This window comes from Drosophila nasuta, chromosome X, assembly GCF_023558535.2.
Source record: "Drosophila nasuta strain 15112-1781.00 chromosome X, ASM2355853v1, whole genome shotgun sequence".
Taxonomy (NCBI): domain Eukaryota; kingdom Metazoa; phylum Arthropoda; class Insecta; order Diptera; family Drosophilidae; genus Drosophila; species Drosophila nasuta.
This window is the reverse complement of record NC_083459.1, coordinates 8,415,235-8,428,848: the sequence shown is the minus strand read 5'-3', so window position 1 is coordinate 8,428,848 and position 13,614 is coordinate 8,415,235. Positions and strand designations below refer to the sequence as shown.

The following is a 13,614-nucleotide window of genomic DNA, read 5'->3' as shown; positions in this document are numbered from 1 at the left end:
TTTTTTGAATTTTTTTTTTACAGTCCTTAATTTATATAATACATTGCTTAGTCTTAGTATTTATAAACGTATGTGTGTAACTAGCAATTAATAAATATTAATTTATAACACAACTTTCAGAGATTTAGTTTTAATTACATTGAACATAAAGAAAAAAATGATGGAAAGTTAAATATTTATAGCATGGATGCCATGCAGGTCTACTTTTTGCAACTAAATTAAGTTCCAATTGATGGAAACATAAATGCTTGCTACAAATAGCAAAAAATTGCGACATTAATGTTAATATCGAAGAGTTAAAGCTAAATTATTTTACAAGAGTTGGCAATATACAGTTCTATATCAAAGAGTTGCAAATGAGGTTCACAAAACTTTTCATCAAATTTCACAATAAACTTTTGCATCAATAAGTTGCAAGAAAATTAAATATTTTACAAAAATTTGCCACAAATTGCAACATAAATTTCTATATCCAAGGGAAATTTATGCGAGGAACATTCTGTTTTTCTTTTTATATCCAATTTTGCAATGCTAGCTTAGGTGCAACTAGCAGTTAATGGACAGGCACTTAACGCAATCCTTGCGAGACTCGAATGCGCTCTGCGAGCTCCGTGAAATTGGTGAACAACTTGTTGCCATAGAAATAGAGGCCAATCAGCAGCTTGAATTGCGCTGCCGACAATGGATATGTTTCGCTGGGCATAATGACAATGGTGTCCAAACGATGCTGCTCCTGTTGCTCCGGCTTGGCAGACATGCGCAACATTTCGCGGTAGTTACAAAAGGCGGCGGCACATTTGGCAATGAGACGCACCAGCGTTTCACGTGAACATTGCTGCAACACGGGTCGACAGATAAGTTCAGCGATTATCGAATGCATGTCGAAGACAATCAAATGGGGACGCGGCGCACAATCGACGAGCTCAATAAGACGACGCGGGGCGCTCTCAATGTCCTTGAATGTGATGTGCAGCCAATGCTGCAGTTGTTGAAGCGAACGCGGTTTCTCAAGATAAATGCTCGACATTTTCCGTTGTGTCAGCAACAGCACTTTCTTCTCATGTTGCACGCATCGTTCGCACAGCTGATTAACAAATATAATTTAGTGAGATTCATATGAAGAGCGAGAGAGGGTTAAGGGGATTTCTTACCCGAATCAAATGGCGGCTATAGTCGCCGTTAGGCGTCAAGAAAATATGATTACGGCTTAGCTGCAACATTTATATAATTTGTAATTAGAACACGTTATTTATAGCGCTAAATTCTAGCAAATGAAGTAATTTCGACTCTTCATTGTCACTTACGTCGTCATCCTTAGGAATATTGTTGTGCATAATATCCGCGGGCTTTTTTTAATTTTTTGTGAGAGGGCGATAGGTTTTTTATGTTGGGTTTTTTTTTGCTAGTGTGCGTGTCTCGTAGAGATGGAAGAAACATCGTTCAAACTATCACCATATCGATAATTTTACCATTTCTGTTAACATCGATTTTAATCAATATAATAATAAAACTCAGAATTTTTGCTTTTAACTAACAGATTTGAAACATTATCAAAACGACGAATATATTAATAATATTGGTATATTTGTAAATGTTTGCCAAATATTTAAAACTTTAAAAATATAATCATATATGTTTAATGTTTTTGCCTTTCGCAAACGTTCTTCAGAGATTAAAAATAGAGTAATAGAAATTTTTACATGCGAATAGAGAGGTGAAGCAAACTTTGGTCAACTGTTAAAGTTCAGAAAATACCAGAAGACACGTCTACTACATTGCAGTATTTTCTTATTTTTTATTGTGCCGATACAGTGTGGTATTCTTTATTTTTATTATGTCTTTTTTATTTATGTTGAAAAATCGTTTTTATTTTGCATCAAAATCCATTGATTGTAGTGAAATCACATCAAGTAAAACAGTTTTCACCATTTTTCGCCTCGTCCGAGGAACAGAAATGGTTTTGCAGTTATCGAAATGTTAACCTCATGTTAAATTCAAACTCGCGGCATTATTAAATAAACGTTTTAAATACAAAATGATAATTTTTAGCAGTTTAAATAATTTTTTTATTTAATATTTCAAATGACAATATCAATTATTACAAATAGTTGTATTTTTTACAATAATTATGTGTTCGTTTGCATAACTACTCTCAGTTTTAACATTACAATAATGTTTCGAGCGCAATTATCGAGTTAAAAGTTCAATTGAGCATTAACAGTGCCATTTTGAGTTAAAAATTCGCCCGTTACTCACCACACCGATAGCTTAGCGCTGTTAACGGCCGGCAGTCAGTGAGATGCCTTGCTTTCGCTTAAGTCTGAAGGGGATGCATATACAATATGCACGAAGCGAGACAAATATATATATATGGTGTGGAACTATCGGCTTGAATTCAACACAGCCGTGCCGTGCCGACACGAACGAAAGAGCGCACAAAGCGTAATGTGGAAGAATTGAAAAAAATCATCAAGTATAGAGGCCAAAAGCAAACGCAGCAGTTGGGCGAATTATAAATTTTTTGTTGATTAATAATTGCACGCATATTACGCTAGCTGCATCGACAATAAAGTGAATGCAGGCGGCATCTCGATTTGGGTAAGATAAACCATCCAAATCGATCAGCAGCAGCAAATAAGTCCAAATAAATTCAAAGAAGCGACGACGACGACTACGACGAAGAGCCATACACCGACACACACACACACACATACGCATACAAGGCGCACACACACAGAGTCCAGTGAAAAAGTGCAAGCCGCGAGCGCTTTTGGAAGGCGTGTGTGAAGCACACACACACACGTAGAGGGGCAGCAGCTTCCAAGAAAAGTCGAAGAGGAGCATGCAAATGTTGATTGCAATTCCACCAGCGGCCAGATGCTGATCTGATGCTGCTTGCAACCACATTTCCGTGTTTTTAGGACTGGCGAAAAACACCCAAAAATTAGAAAAAAACATCATCGAATAGCGCGGCGACCGCAAATAGAGCTCATACATACAATAGACTCGCACTCACACACATACACATACAGTGAGAAACACGCACACCAGCAGCGTTACTCACACACACATACTACAAACGCACTCCTAATTGGGCGCAGAGGAGCCCCAGGGACAGGAGAAGGCGAAACCAAGAACAACAACAACGAGGCTGGCGGCCTGGAAGTGTGAGCGAGAGAGGACAGGAGCCACTGTTGATTTACAGAACAACAATAACAACGTCGTGATTGCAGAAACAGCAACAACAATAGCGTCATCAGCAGCACCAACTACAACAATAAGAACAGGAACAACAACAAGAGAAGAGTATTGGCGAAAACTTTGCATTGATGGTAATGCATGCTAGAAAACCGCAGCGTATGAACGATGGGTAAATTATATTTGACAAAACTTACTTTATTCACAGTATTTGATAACATGCTTACAATATTCTGAAAAATGTACTAACTCCCTTCTTCGTCAACTTTTGTTTACATATACATATGTGTATGTGTGTGTGTGTGTACGCACGTTCCGTCTTGCTGCACAAACACATACACATGCATAGCGCTCCATTTACGTTGCTCCCCCCTTCCGCACTCTGACTGTAAAAAGCAGACGCTTTTAGATACATACATACAAACGCACATACATTGCTGTTTTGTCTAGCTGTGTGTGTGTTTTGGAATTATTTGTGGATGCATGCGCACATTAAAAGTGTAAAATCAAAACATTTCATTCCATTATAATTCTTGCTTTTAATGTTATTATTACGAGTTAGATATTGTCATCTGTGTCTCATGTTATTAGTATTTTGGTGGCTTGCTGCTTTTGTTCCATTTGCTGCGTTGCTCTCGTTTAGCGCGTTTTCTCGCCCATTCTCCAAACGTTCGTCGGCCTCTCTGTCTGTCTGCTGCTGCTGCGCTGCTCCCCATTTCGCTTCGTCGTGTGCCTCGTACGTCAAGAGTTATTCACCACACTAGTAGTGCGCTCTCGCTTGCACGTCCGCGCCTTGCGCTCAGCTGGTATGCTTGGTCTCGCTCGTTCACTAGCTCTCTTCTTCGTCCATCGTTCGCTCATTTACCGCTTGCTGCATATCGGCACTACTACAAACAAAACCACAAAACTACAATAAGAAAAAGCGAAAAAAAAATTAGCAAGAAATACCAAAAAAACATAGTTTTCACCTTCCCAATTTACAAGAAAAGAAGTCATTTGCACTTTCAATGGCGCACCCAACCTCGCAATCAACGCAATTTTGGCCAACAGCTGACCAGTTAAAAGCCGAAAGTTGAAGCCAAAGCGGAAGCTGCAACTGGAAGATGAAACAAACGAATCAACTAATCAGGCATAGCTTTTGTTTTTGCTGATCGCTGGAAAGTGATTCGCCAAGAAGCCGGTTAGAAGTGTTAAACCGGAAGTGTTAAGAGCCAACTACATTCCAGTTCCCATCCTAGCAGCAGATTGAATGAAATATGTGGCCCATGGAAGAAGGCAACAGCAGTGTATTGACCCAATTAAGGCATGTGTGATAAAAGAAAAGTGCAGTGCAGAGCGTTCTAAATGAATCGGCTGAAGATTTGTCCCATCTTGACACCTCACGTTTTGTTTATTTGCGATTGTTTTTTGTTTTTGCTTGCATGTCCACAATGGTTGTAACAAATTCTATTTATGCACAAGTATATTAATGTGATTGTAATCTAAAGATTTGCTTTTCTAATCTCGCTTTTCTCTTCATTTCCCATTTTCTAGGTACTTTGAGAAGCATACCAGTCACACATCCTACCAGGTGAGCCAAGAGACAATCACACGGAACTCAAAACCAATTCAAAGACCATCCTCAAAGAACGTCTCGCAACGAAAAAAAACAAACTCCCCTAAGTTTTTAACTCACTAACAAAAAACATTCAGCTCTTGAGTTTATGCTTGTGTTGTTTTATAGTATATTTGATATAGTTCGATATTGTTGCGACCAAAGATGATGATTATTTGTAGTGTCCATATATCTTAACTATTGTATTCAATATGCTTGTAATCATTTGAGTCCCGTGTGTGTGTGTATGTGTGTGTGTGAATGCATTCGACATTCATATTTCTGACCGGCTGTCTATATAGTCGTCTGCTCGGATGTCCGTCCTGTAGTTCTCTCTGATTGTCTGTTTTTTTTTTGTTTGTTTGTTAGTACTGACGCAACTTTCATTTAAAACCCCCCAAATCTCTCTCCACCACTCTCTCTCTCCGCATTTTTTGGGCACGCGGCATTACAGCGAATCTCAAACGAACTGATTTAACTAACGTACACATAAATTAGAATATAACTTAAATAAATAGCATACTGGATCTTCACAATCGCAAAAAGTAAATTATGCAAAAATAAAACCAATCGCGTCTAATAATAATATTAATAATAATATTGATAAATAAATTGCCCGACCAAAAACATCAGCAGCCTAAGCAATAAACAACAATAAACAGTTCGAACGTAGCCTTAAAACAAAAATAAAAATAAAATGAACATAAAACTCGCATAACAACAACAACAACAACAAGAACACAAACGTGCCTAAGCCATAAACAACAACAACAACAACAGCTAACAACGACAACGAAATAAATCATCCAAACATCATTGCAAACAATAATTCGAGGGTCTCTCGAAGTCAATACTTCAGCAGACTGCATTGCCTGAGCAACATTGAAGTGTTGTTGCTGCAGCAACAGCAACAGCAGCGACAGCAGCAGCAGCAGCAGAGGAAAGCAGCAGCACGTTCTAGGATAACTTCAAATCAATCGCCATCTATGACGAGCGGCAGCAGCAGCAACGCCAGCAGCAGCAGCAGAAGCAGCAGCAGCAACAACAACAACAATAACAACAGCAGCAACAGCAACATGGCCGTTGATCTCTCCATGCTGACGAACAGCAGCAACAGCAACAGTAATCATAACAATCACATAAGCAGCAGTAATAGTCACAACAACAATAATAATAACAATAACAGTAATCACAACAGCAGCGCCAGCGGCAGCAGCAGCAATAAAATTGCAGCAGCAGCGACGTCGACAGCGATCGGAATGTGTCGTGTTGATGTAAGTAAAAGAGCAACAAAATAAAGAACAAAATAGTAAACAGAATATAACAAACAGAAAATGAAGATTATGCAAAGAAGGAGAAAATTATGAACATAATCTATGAATAAAAATGATAACACTGAAAAAACTGATAAACTGAAAAAATATTTTAAATGAAAATAAAGAAAAATAAGTTTCAGAACACAAAAACAATTATTTAAACACGAAAATTGAAATCAAAACTAATGGAGACCAAACACAAAGAACAAAAGTTAAAAACTCAAAAAATGATAATAAAGCAAATGATAATAAAGCAAGTGAAGAACGAATTGATTTAAATTGCAAAAGCTAAAATGAAACAAGAAAAGAAATGCAAAGAAAATCTAAACAGAAAGTGTGATAAGCAAAAGTGCAATAAAAGTAAAATACTAAAAGTAAGCATTGTAAAGACCCAAAATAAACAAATTGAGAGACTCGAGAATGTGAAACAATTACAAGAAGAATATAAATCAACTAATCAACGTGTGTAATTGACAATGCAAAAGACAGTTTCACTTTAATTACGTTTATGATTGTGTTTCCGAGTTTTATGTTCGTTTTGTGTTCGTTTCGTGTCGCCCATAAACCGCTCTCCCCTCCCCTCCCCTCCTCTCCGTGTCCCATTCCACCCACACACTCGCAGCTTCATTAGCAATCACACACACACACACACATACTTACAACACTCAACACCCACACACACACACACAAAGTTGGAAATTCTTTTTTCGAAAAATTGGTCCCATTGAAAAGTCGACAACTAAAACAGCAACAAGAATCAATTGGCAAAAAAAATCATCGTAGCACTCGTTTTCTTTTTCTATTTGTAGTTTTCATTTCCATTTCATTTGACTTTGTTTTGTTTGTTTGACTAATCAATACCCTGTCCCCGAAAAACCACATCAAACCTTCTCCCCGCCCACTTTTATAGTTTTATAGATCTTGTTAACAAATTTGATCTGCATAACAAATAAATAATAAGCAAGCACATCGCCAACTAACCAACATCAACAGCAGCAGCATCAACAACTACTACTACTACTAATGAATAACAATAACTAATAAAATTAACAACAAATCATGCAGAATTTGCCAACTAAATTTTGTGTGTGTTTCTAGTTGATCTATTGCTAATGCAAATTTCTTTTGATTTGTCACCATACAGAGCTCAAAGTACAGCAGTTCAAAGCGCGACTATGAACGCGATCGTTCCTCCAACTATCGCGATCGTGACATCTCCCCAGGCGCTGGCGGTGGCGGCGGCAGCGGTGGCGGAGGCGGTGGTGGCAGCGGTGGCGGTGGCGGACCATTGAATAATGGCAATAGCTATCGCTCACAATCACCGGACATAGATTCGCCCTCATCACGTTCGCATGATTTACGCGAACGCAGCGATCATCGAAGTGGAGGCGGAGGCGGTGGTGGTGGCGGTGGCAGCGGTGGAGGTGGCGGCGGCGGTGGCAGCAACGATCGTTACAGTTTCATACAAAAGATGCGCGATCGGGAGCGTGATGTTTACAAAAAGGACAAATATTCCGGTAAGTAAATCAAACTACTCTCGACTACAGATTACAACGATTGCTAATCCATTTGTATTGTGTTATGTGTGCTTTGCAGACAAACGCGATCGGCGTGGCAATGATCGAGACTCGGAGTCGTATCGCACGAATCATGACAGGGATCGTCGTGGTGGCGGCGGCGGTGGCGGAGCCAAGTTATGTTCATCGCGCGACAACGACAAGCGTTCCGGTTCCGATGATCGGGATCGTGAGCGTGAGCGTGATCTGCGCGACAAGCGTGACAGAGGCGCCGATCGTGATCGGGACATGTACAAGAAGGACAAATACGCAGGTGAGCAACAACAAAGGAATATCCATTATAACGTAACGTAATTAATCCACTCCACTAATTCTCTAGACAAACGCGAACGCAGCGATCGCGGGGAACGTGTTGCTCGCTATGGCGACTGGAGTGAGCATGTTAGCTCATCTGGTGAGTCTACAAAATATTATCTTCCTTGTAATCAATTTCTAATTAATTTCCCTATTTCGTTTTGACAGGCAAAATGTATTACTATAACTGCAAAACTGAAGTCTCCCAGTGGGAGAAGCCTAAGGAATGGGTGGATAGAGAAAGGTAAGCTGAACGCAACGCAAATCTCAGCTGAGTCCTTAAAGGAAAAGCCAATGCAATTTGTAGAAGTTAAAATCAATGTGTTGTCATTTACAATCTGCAGAAAGCTTGCAAAATCTGTTTATTTAAATTAGAATGCCTAGGAGGCAATAATTTAGTTTATATTCAAATATTTATACTTTGTATAACAAGTATTGTCTGCTTTTGAAACGTTTCTCAGAAACATTTCTTGTTGTGTGCTATTTATTTTTTATTATTTTATTGAAATACTGACTATAATTCTTTACAATGCAATAAGATGAGGGAGAGCGACTAAGGCCTTCAGGCTACTGTATGCAATTTGTTGTTTATTCTAATTAGAAAGCGTAAAGTTTGTCAAATGAATTTCCAATTACATTTGTACCCTACAGGAAGTGGTTAAATACTACTGCTAATAGTTTTATAAACTTCTCAATAGTTCCATTTGTGCTATTCGGTTTGTTACGCTTTAAGTTAAATGTGCATGATGTCCAAATTTGTTTGAAATTTATTGAATTATATAATTCGCAAGCTTATTCCTTGAACTAATTTACTTATCGCAACTTCTTGCAGGAATCTGCCGCGTGATCAGCATCGTGAGAAGGATTACCGTGACAAGGATCGGGACAGAGATCGCGATGATCGCTTCTCAAGATCAAGTAAGTCGTTGATGTCTTGTTTTTGTTTCCGCAATATGATTAAAATGATCTCAATTTCGAATTTCGTCACACAGCATATAAACATTCCAATTCATCGCGCGACAATTCACGACTGAGATGGAATTACGACAACGATGGCGGTCCACCAAGTCATCGAAGGCGCTTGGATGGTAAGCATATAACAATAACAATATTAATATCAATATTCCAAGTGATTATTCTCGTCAATTAGGTCGACATAACGACAACGCTGACATGGATATCAGCGGCGACTCGACGCCCACCTCGGAGGCCAGCTATTCGTTGAGCGGCACACCAACCACACACGGTGGCAGCGGCGGCGGTGGCGGGGGCAGCGGTGGCGGTGGTGTTGGCGGTGGTATACAGTCTAGCGAATCACAGAGCGCATTAGGCAATGCACTGCCACGACTCGCCTCGCATCCAAATCCCAGCGCAGTCGTCACACCAATGGGTGCGCATTATGGTGCCGCATCCGTGGGCGCCACAGGTGGCGGCAGTGCAGCAGGTGGCAGCGGCGGCAGTGGCGGTGGACCTGTTAGCGGTGCCACAATGCTACCCACCAGCGGATTGGCTTCGGTGCCAGCTGGCATTGCCAACAGTAGCAACAGCAGCCTTAGAAACTCAGTTGTCGGACACATTGGCTCCACCTCCAGCGTAAGTTCTATGCACTTTGTGAAGTACACTTCCTAATCAAAAGCCCTTTATATACTTTTGTAGACGACTGTTCCGACGCTGGCGAATCAGGAGCATCATCTGAACTCGAATGCGCCCGGACCGCCTGGGAAGCTGGTTAGCGGCGGCAAGGAGCAATCAATGATGATGCGACAGAAGCTTCATTTAGGACTAAGTGGCTTAGATCATCATATGCTCGTCGCCGGCAGCGGCGGCGGTGGCAGCGGTGTGGGACCCACAGGCGCCGGCAGCGGATCCGCCGTCGATGCCGTGAATCATGCCTACAATTCGGTTAACAATGTATCTGCCAGCAGCCTAAGCAGTTTAAGGTAAGTCTTATCTTTGTTATCAACCATCAACCGTCAATCATCAACAACAACTTATGAATGTTCACTCGCAAACAGAGACAACAGCCAACTCAACTCACCACTGTGCATGCCGCATGCACATCACAGTATGTCGCCATCGCTGAGCTACACAAAGAGTCCGATACCAACGATCGTGGGTCACACGAATAATGTGAATGCCAGCAACGCCTATACCTGCAATGCCCCATTCGGTCTGAAGAGCGTCGAGGGCGGCGTCAGTGTTGTGTCCTCCTCACCGGCAGCAAATGCGATTGGCAATAGCAATGCGATTGTTGGCAGCGGCGGCAGCAGCAACAACATTAGTAGCAGCGGCAGCAGCAGCAACAGCAGCGGTGGCAACAGCAGCATACCTGGCTTGGGGACTGTCAGCGGCATCAGCGTCATCACCTCCATGGGCAGCAATAGTTTGTGCGGCAGCGCATTGACTGGTGGCGAGGGGCCGCCAACGCCCACGCAGGAATTAGATTTAAGTGGCTCAGCTTTAGAACAACACCAACAACAACAGGTGGCCGCTGCCGCAGCAGCAGCCGTCGCCGCAGCAGCACTTGCCGTCGCCCAAGCGACGCAACAGCTAGCCGCGCAACAGTCTCAACAGCAGCGTAAAAGTGAGATCAATATTTTATTTGGCGTAAAGTAAATGTTTTAATTCGATGTTGTTTGCTTCTTGCAGTGGATGGCAGCGGTTCAGCCACACTCAGCACGCTGCAGAGTTGCGTCAGCTCTGTGCAGGCATCCAATCTGAGAGGTCCCGAAATATCGCCCAAATTGGCCAAATACTTCCGCGCCGATTTAATTGCGCATGTGACCAACTGGCAGGCGGAAGTTTTGGAGCGTCAGGTAAGTTTCTCAAGTGAATTGCAGAAGAATCAACTAAACAAAGTTGAGCCTTAATGCTGCAAATGTTAGGAAAGTTTGTTAGAAAAGTTTCATGTCTTGGTAACTTGAAGTTGTCCTCATTTTTATTCATACTGAAAATCATTTGTAAGCATCAATCTGTTTAGTAACAATTGCAATAGATCATTTATGATTTCTTATAACAACTATCTAAAGCAGCTATCAAAATTCAATAAACTTTTGCTTAAGAACAGCGTTGGTAGAAGAAAAGCTTTATTTAGTTGTTTACTTAGAATAGTTGTGGTCGCAGGTTTACTTTAATTTCCCTTATTTTGTGTGTATTTTAATATACTTCCTAAGTAAATAATCTGGATAGATGTTGGAAAAGTTTCGCATATTAATCGTATATGCTAATATGTTTTGTTAGCTTAAAGTTTTCAACACTTATTCAAGCTGAAAATCATTTTTAATTATCAACCTGTTGCAATAGATGATTTATGTTTTCTTATTACAACTATCAAATTAACAAACTATTAAAAATCCACAGTTTATGCTTAAGAATTGCATTGATAGGAGACAAGTTTTATTTGTTTACTTACAATAAATGTAGACAGAGGTTTACTTTTGTGTTTATATTAATATGCTTCACAAGTAAGTCGTCTCTATAGATTCTTGATTCCGAAAAAGTTTCGTGTGTTAACCGACTAACTAAATAAATTGTCTTCAAAAGTGGACAACTTATGCTTAAGAACTGCATTGATAGCAGGCAAGTTTTTTCGTATTTCCTTATAATAGTATTAGACTAAATATACCTAACCAGTGGCCAAAGCTGCGCTAGGAACTTTACGCTAGGATATAAAATTATTTGTAATCTATGCTTTAATAATAATAGTAATTTTCACTAATTTTGCGTATTTTAATTGAATATTCTTTTCAAGTAAGTGATCTCGATAGATACTAGTTTCATATCATTTGAGTCCATTGAGTATTTAACTCCTTGCTCTTATTATGCTAGTACTGAATTATTGATGAGCTTACGACTTTCTATTCACTTTTCATAAATTATAGAGTTGATAGTATTGCATCAAGTTTCTATCGACAATTAGATCATACATATATCGATACGATCATCTTGCAAACTTTTTTATGAGTCTCTTGAATCAATCAAACATGAACCCTTAATTGTATTTTATCTGAGCTCGAATTTTGTATGGCTTTATACCAACTTTGGTTTATAATTGCAGGCACAGAAATGCTGCGAGGACACGCATGTATTTGGGGACCTCACCTGCACTCGGATATGCGCTGAGCTGAAGTGTGCGCGCAGTTTAGTGCGAACCACGGAGATCAACGCTACGCTGCAGGAGCAAAAGTGAGTGCGATATCAAATCAGCAATTGTAACTAACTAAAAGCAACTCTTTAACGGATGCATACGCATATGCATATTATTTTTCTTTGCAGAATCATGTATCTGCGACAGCAAATTCGACGCATTGAGGAGTCGAAGACTCAGAACGCGTTCATGTCGGACGATACTTAGGATCAGGAGCAAGTTAGGCTGCGCGTGCATCGCAAGCTGTCAGTCAGGCTCAAAAAGAGCACACTCTGGCGCAGCTGATGATGATAATAGTAATGCCCCACCTGTCGACGTCGTTGTCTCGCCCGTTCCCAAAAAAGTGCATGATGGCTAGCTAGTCAGCTGCTTCTTTATATTCAGATCAATGGATCGATATCATCGATTTGAATGCATTGCTTTTGGGATGGGTGCGGGGAGACAGGACAGTGTTTTTTGGGCTGGGCAATTAACGCGTGCATCCTTCTTCGTCCTGCGGCTGGCACAACACAACGCTTGTCGACTGGTGTCAAGTGTCTTTGCTGGTGGCAGGCAAAGGTTGCAACACCAAATGGTCGATGAGCCAAACACAACAACAACAGCAACAGCAACAACATCAAGAACTGTAACAGAAACATGAAAACAACAAAACAGAAAATATAGAACTCAATCAGCAGCTACAGTGAAATCGAGAACAACAACAGCAATAAGATGATGTTGATGGCGATATGATAGAGAAGAGAGATGGAAATGGAGATGAAAAGAAAAACACAAAAATAAAACATAATTTATAATTAGCAAAGCGTAATTAATAACTTAAATAAGCATGAACCGAAGCGGCAATGCTGGGCCTATGTTGCCGTCGTTATCTAAGGAAGAACATCAACAGCAACAACAAGAAAAACAAACCAACAATAACACCCAATTAATAACAATCGTAACAAATATTTAGCAAAAACAAATTCAACACACAACAACAACAAAGACTACAGAAAGCAAAGGAAAAATAGTAAACGAAGCAAAAAGAAACGGTAAAAATAAAAGGGAAATCAATTTAAGAAGCAATAAGATAAAGAAGCCTCCTCGTATCGAATCGAAGCAACAAACAAAAAAAAAAAAACAACAAATTTAATTAAAACTAAACAAAAACTAAGCAACAAACACCAACAACAAAAAAAGAACAGAAATAAAAACACACACAATGAATGCAAAAACAAGTCAACCTAGTATACTCAACTGCAATGAAATGCTAATTTAACTATATACAAATTATATAAATATATATATAGAGTATATGAAAATTGTATATTTACAACAACAACAACAACAACAACAACAAAAGAAACAAACAAACCAACAGAAAGAAACACCAACAACAACAACAAAAATCAAACAAACAAACAAACAAAATGTGTGGCAGCCCTCGGAAAATCCCTCAATTTGTTCTCAACTCGAACTCACCTTAAAACATCTAAAACTCTTAACAAT

The 13,614-nt window shown here is 39.9% G+C and overlaps 2 protein-coding genes across 6 annotated transcripts; one reads left to right on the top strand and one right to left on the bottom strand.

The window, feature by feature from the left end:
* Positions 1 to 97: 97 nt before the first annotated feature.
* Positions 98 to 1,431, bottom strand: LOC132796876 (uncharacterized). The gene is made up of 3 exons (XM_060808222.1): positions 1,305 to 1,431; positions 1,152 to 1,211; positions 98 to 1,084 (listed from the first exon to the last, which is right to left on the bottom strand). The coding sequence occupies exons 1-3, from the start codon at positions 1,332 to 1,334 to the stop codon at positions 569 to 571; spliced, it is 606 nt and encodes a 201-aa protein (XP_060664205.1). The 5' UTR covers positions 1,335 to 1,431; the 3' UTR covers positions 98 to 568.
* A 1,008-nt stretch (positions 1,432 to 2,439) lies between these two features.
* LOC132795154 (WW domain-containing adapter protein with coiled-coil homolog) lies at positions 2,440 to 13,456 on the top strand. Of its 5 annotated transcripts, XM_060805682.1 has the most exons (15): positions 2,440 to 2,598; positions 2,657 to 3,370; positions 4,732 to 4,768; positions 7,253 to 7,625; positions 7,705 to 7,938; positions 8,005 to 8,079; positions 8,148 to 8,223; positions 8,812 to 8,897; positions 8,972 to 9,067; positions 9,130 to 9,572; positions 9,636 to 9,919; positions 9,995 to 10,563; positions 10,629 to 10,795; positions 12,037 to 12,164; positions 12,255 to 13,456. In XM_060805682.1, the coding sequence occupies exons 2-15, from the start codon at positions 3,330 to 3,332 to the stop codon at positions 12,331 to 12,333; spliced, it is 2,688 nt and encodes an 895-aa protein (XP_060661665.1). In that variant the 5' UTR covers positions 2,440 to 2,598; positions 2,657 to 3,329; the 3' UTR covers positions 12,334 to 13,456. The 5 variants fall into 5 exon arrangements, with proteins under 5 accessions (XP_060661665.1, XP_060661664.1, XP_060661662.1 ...); XM_060805681.1 differs by having other exon boundaries at positions 2,440 to 3,370; XM_060805679.1 differs by lacking the exons at positions 2,440 to 2,598; positions 2,657 to 3,370 and adding an exon at positions 4,179 to 4,501.
* The last annotated feature ends 158 nt before the right edge of the window (positions 13,457 to 13,614 follow it).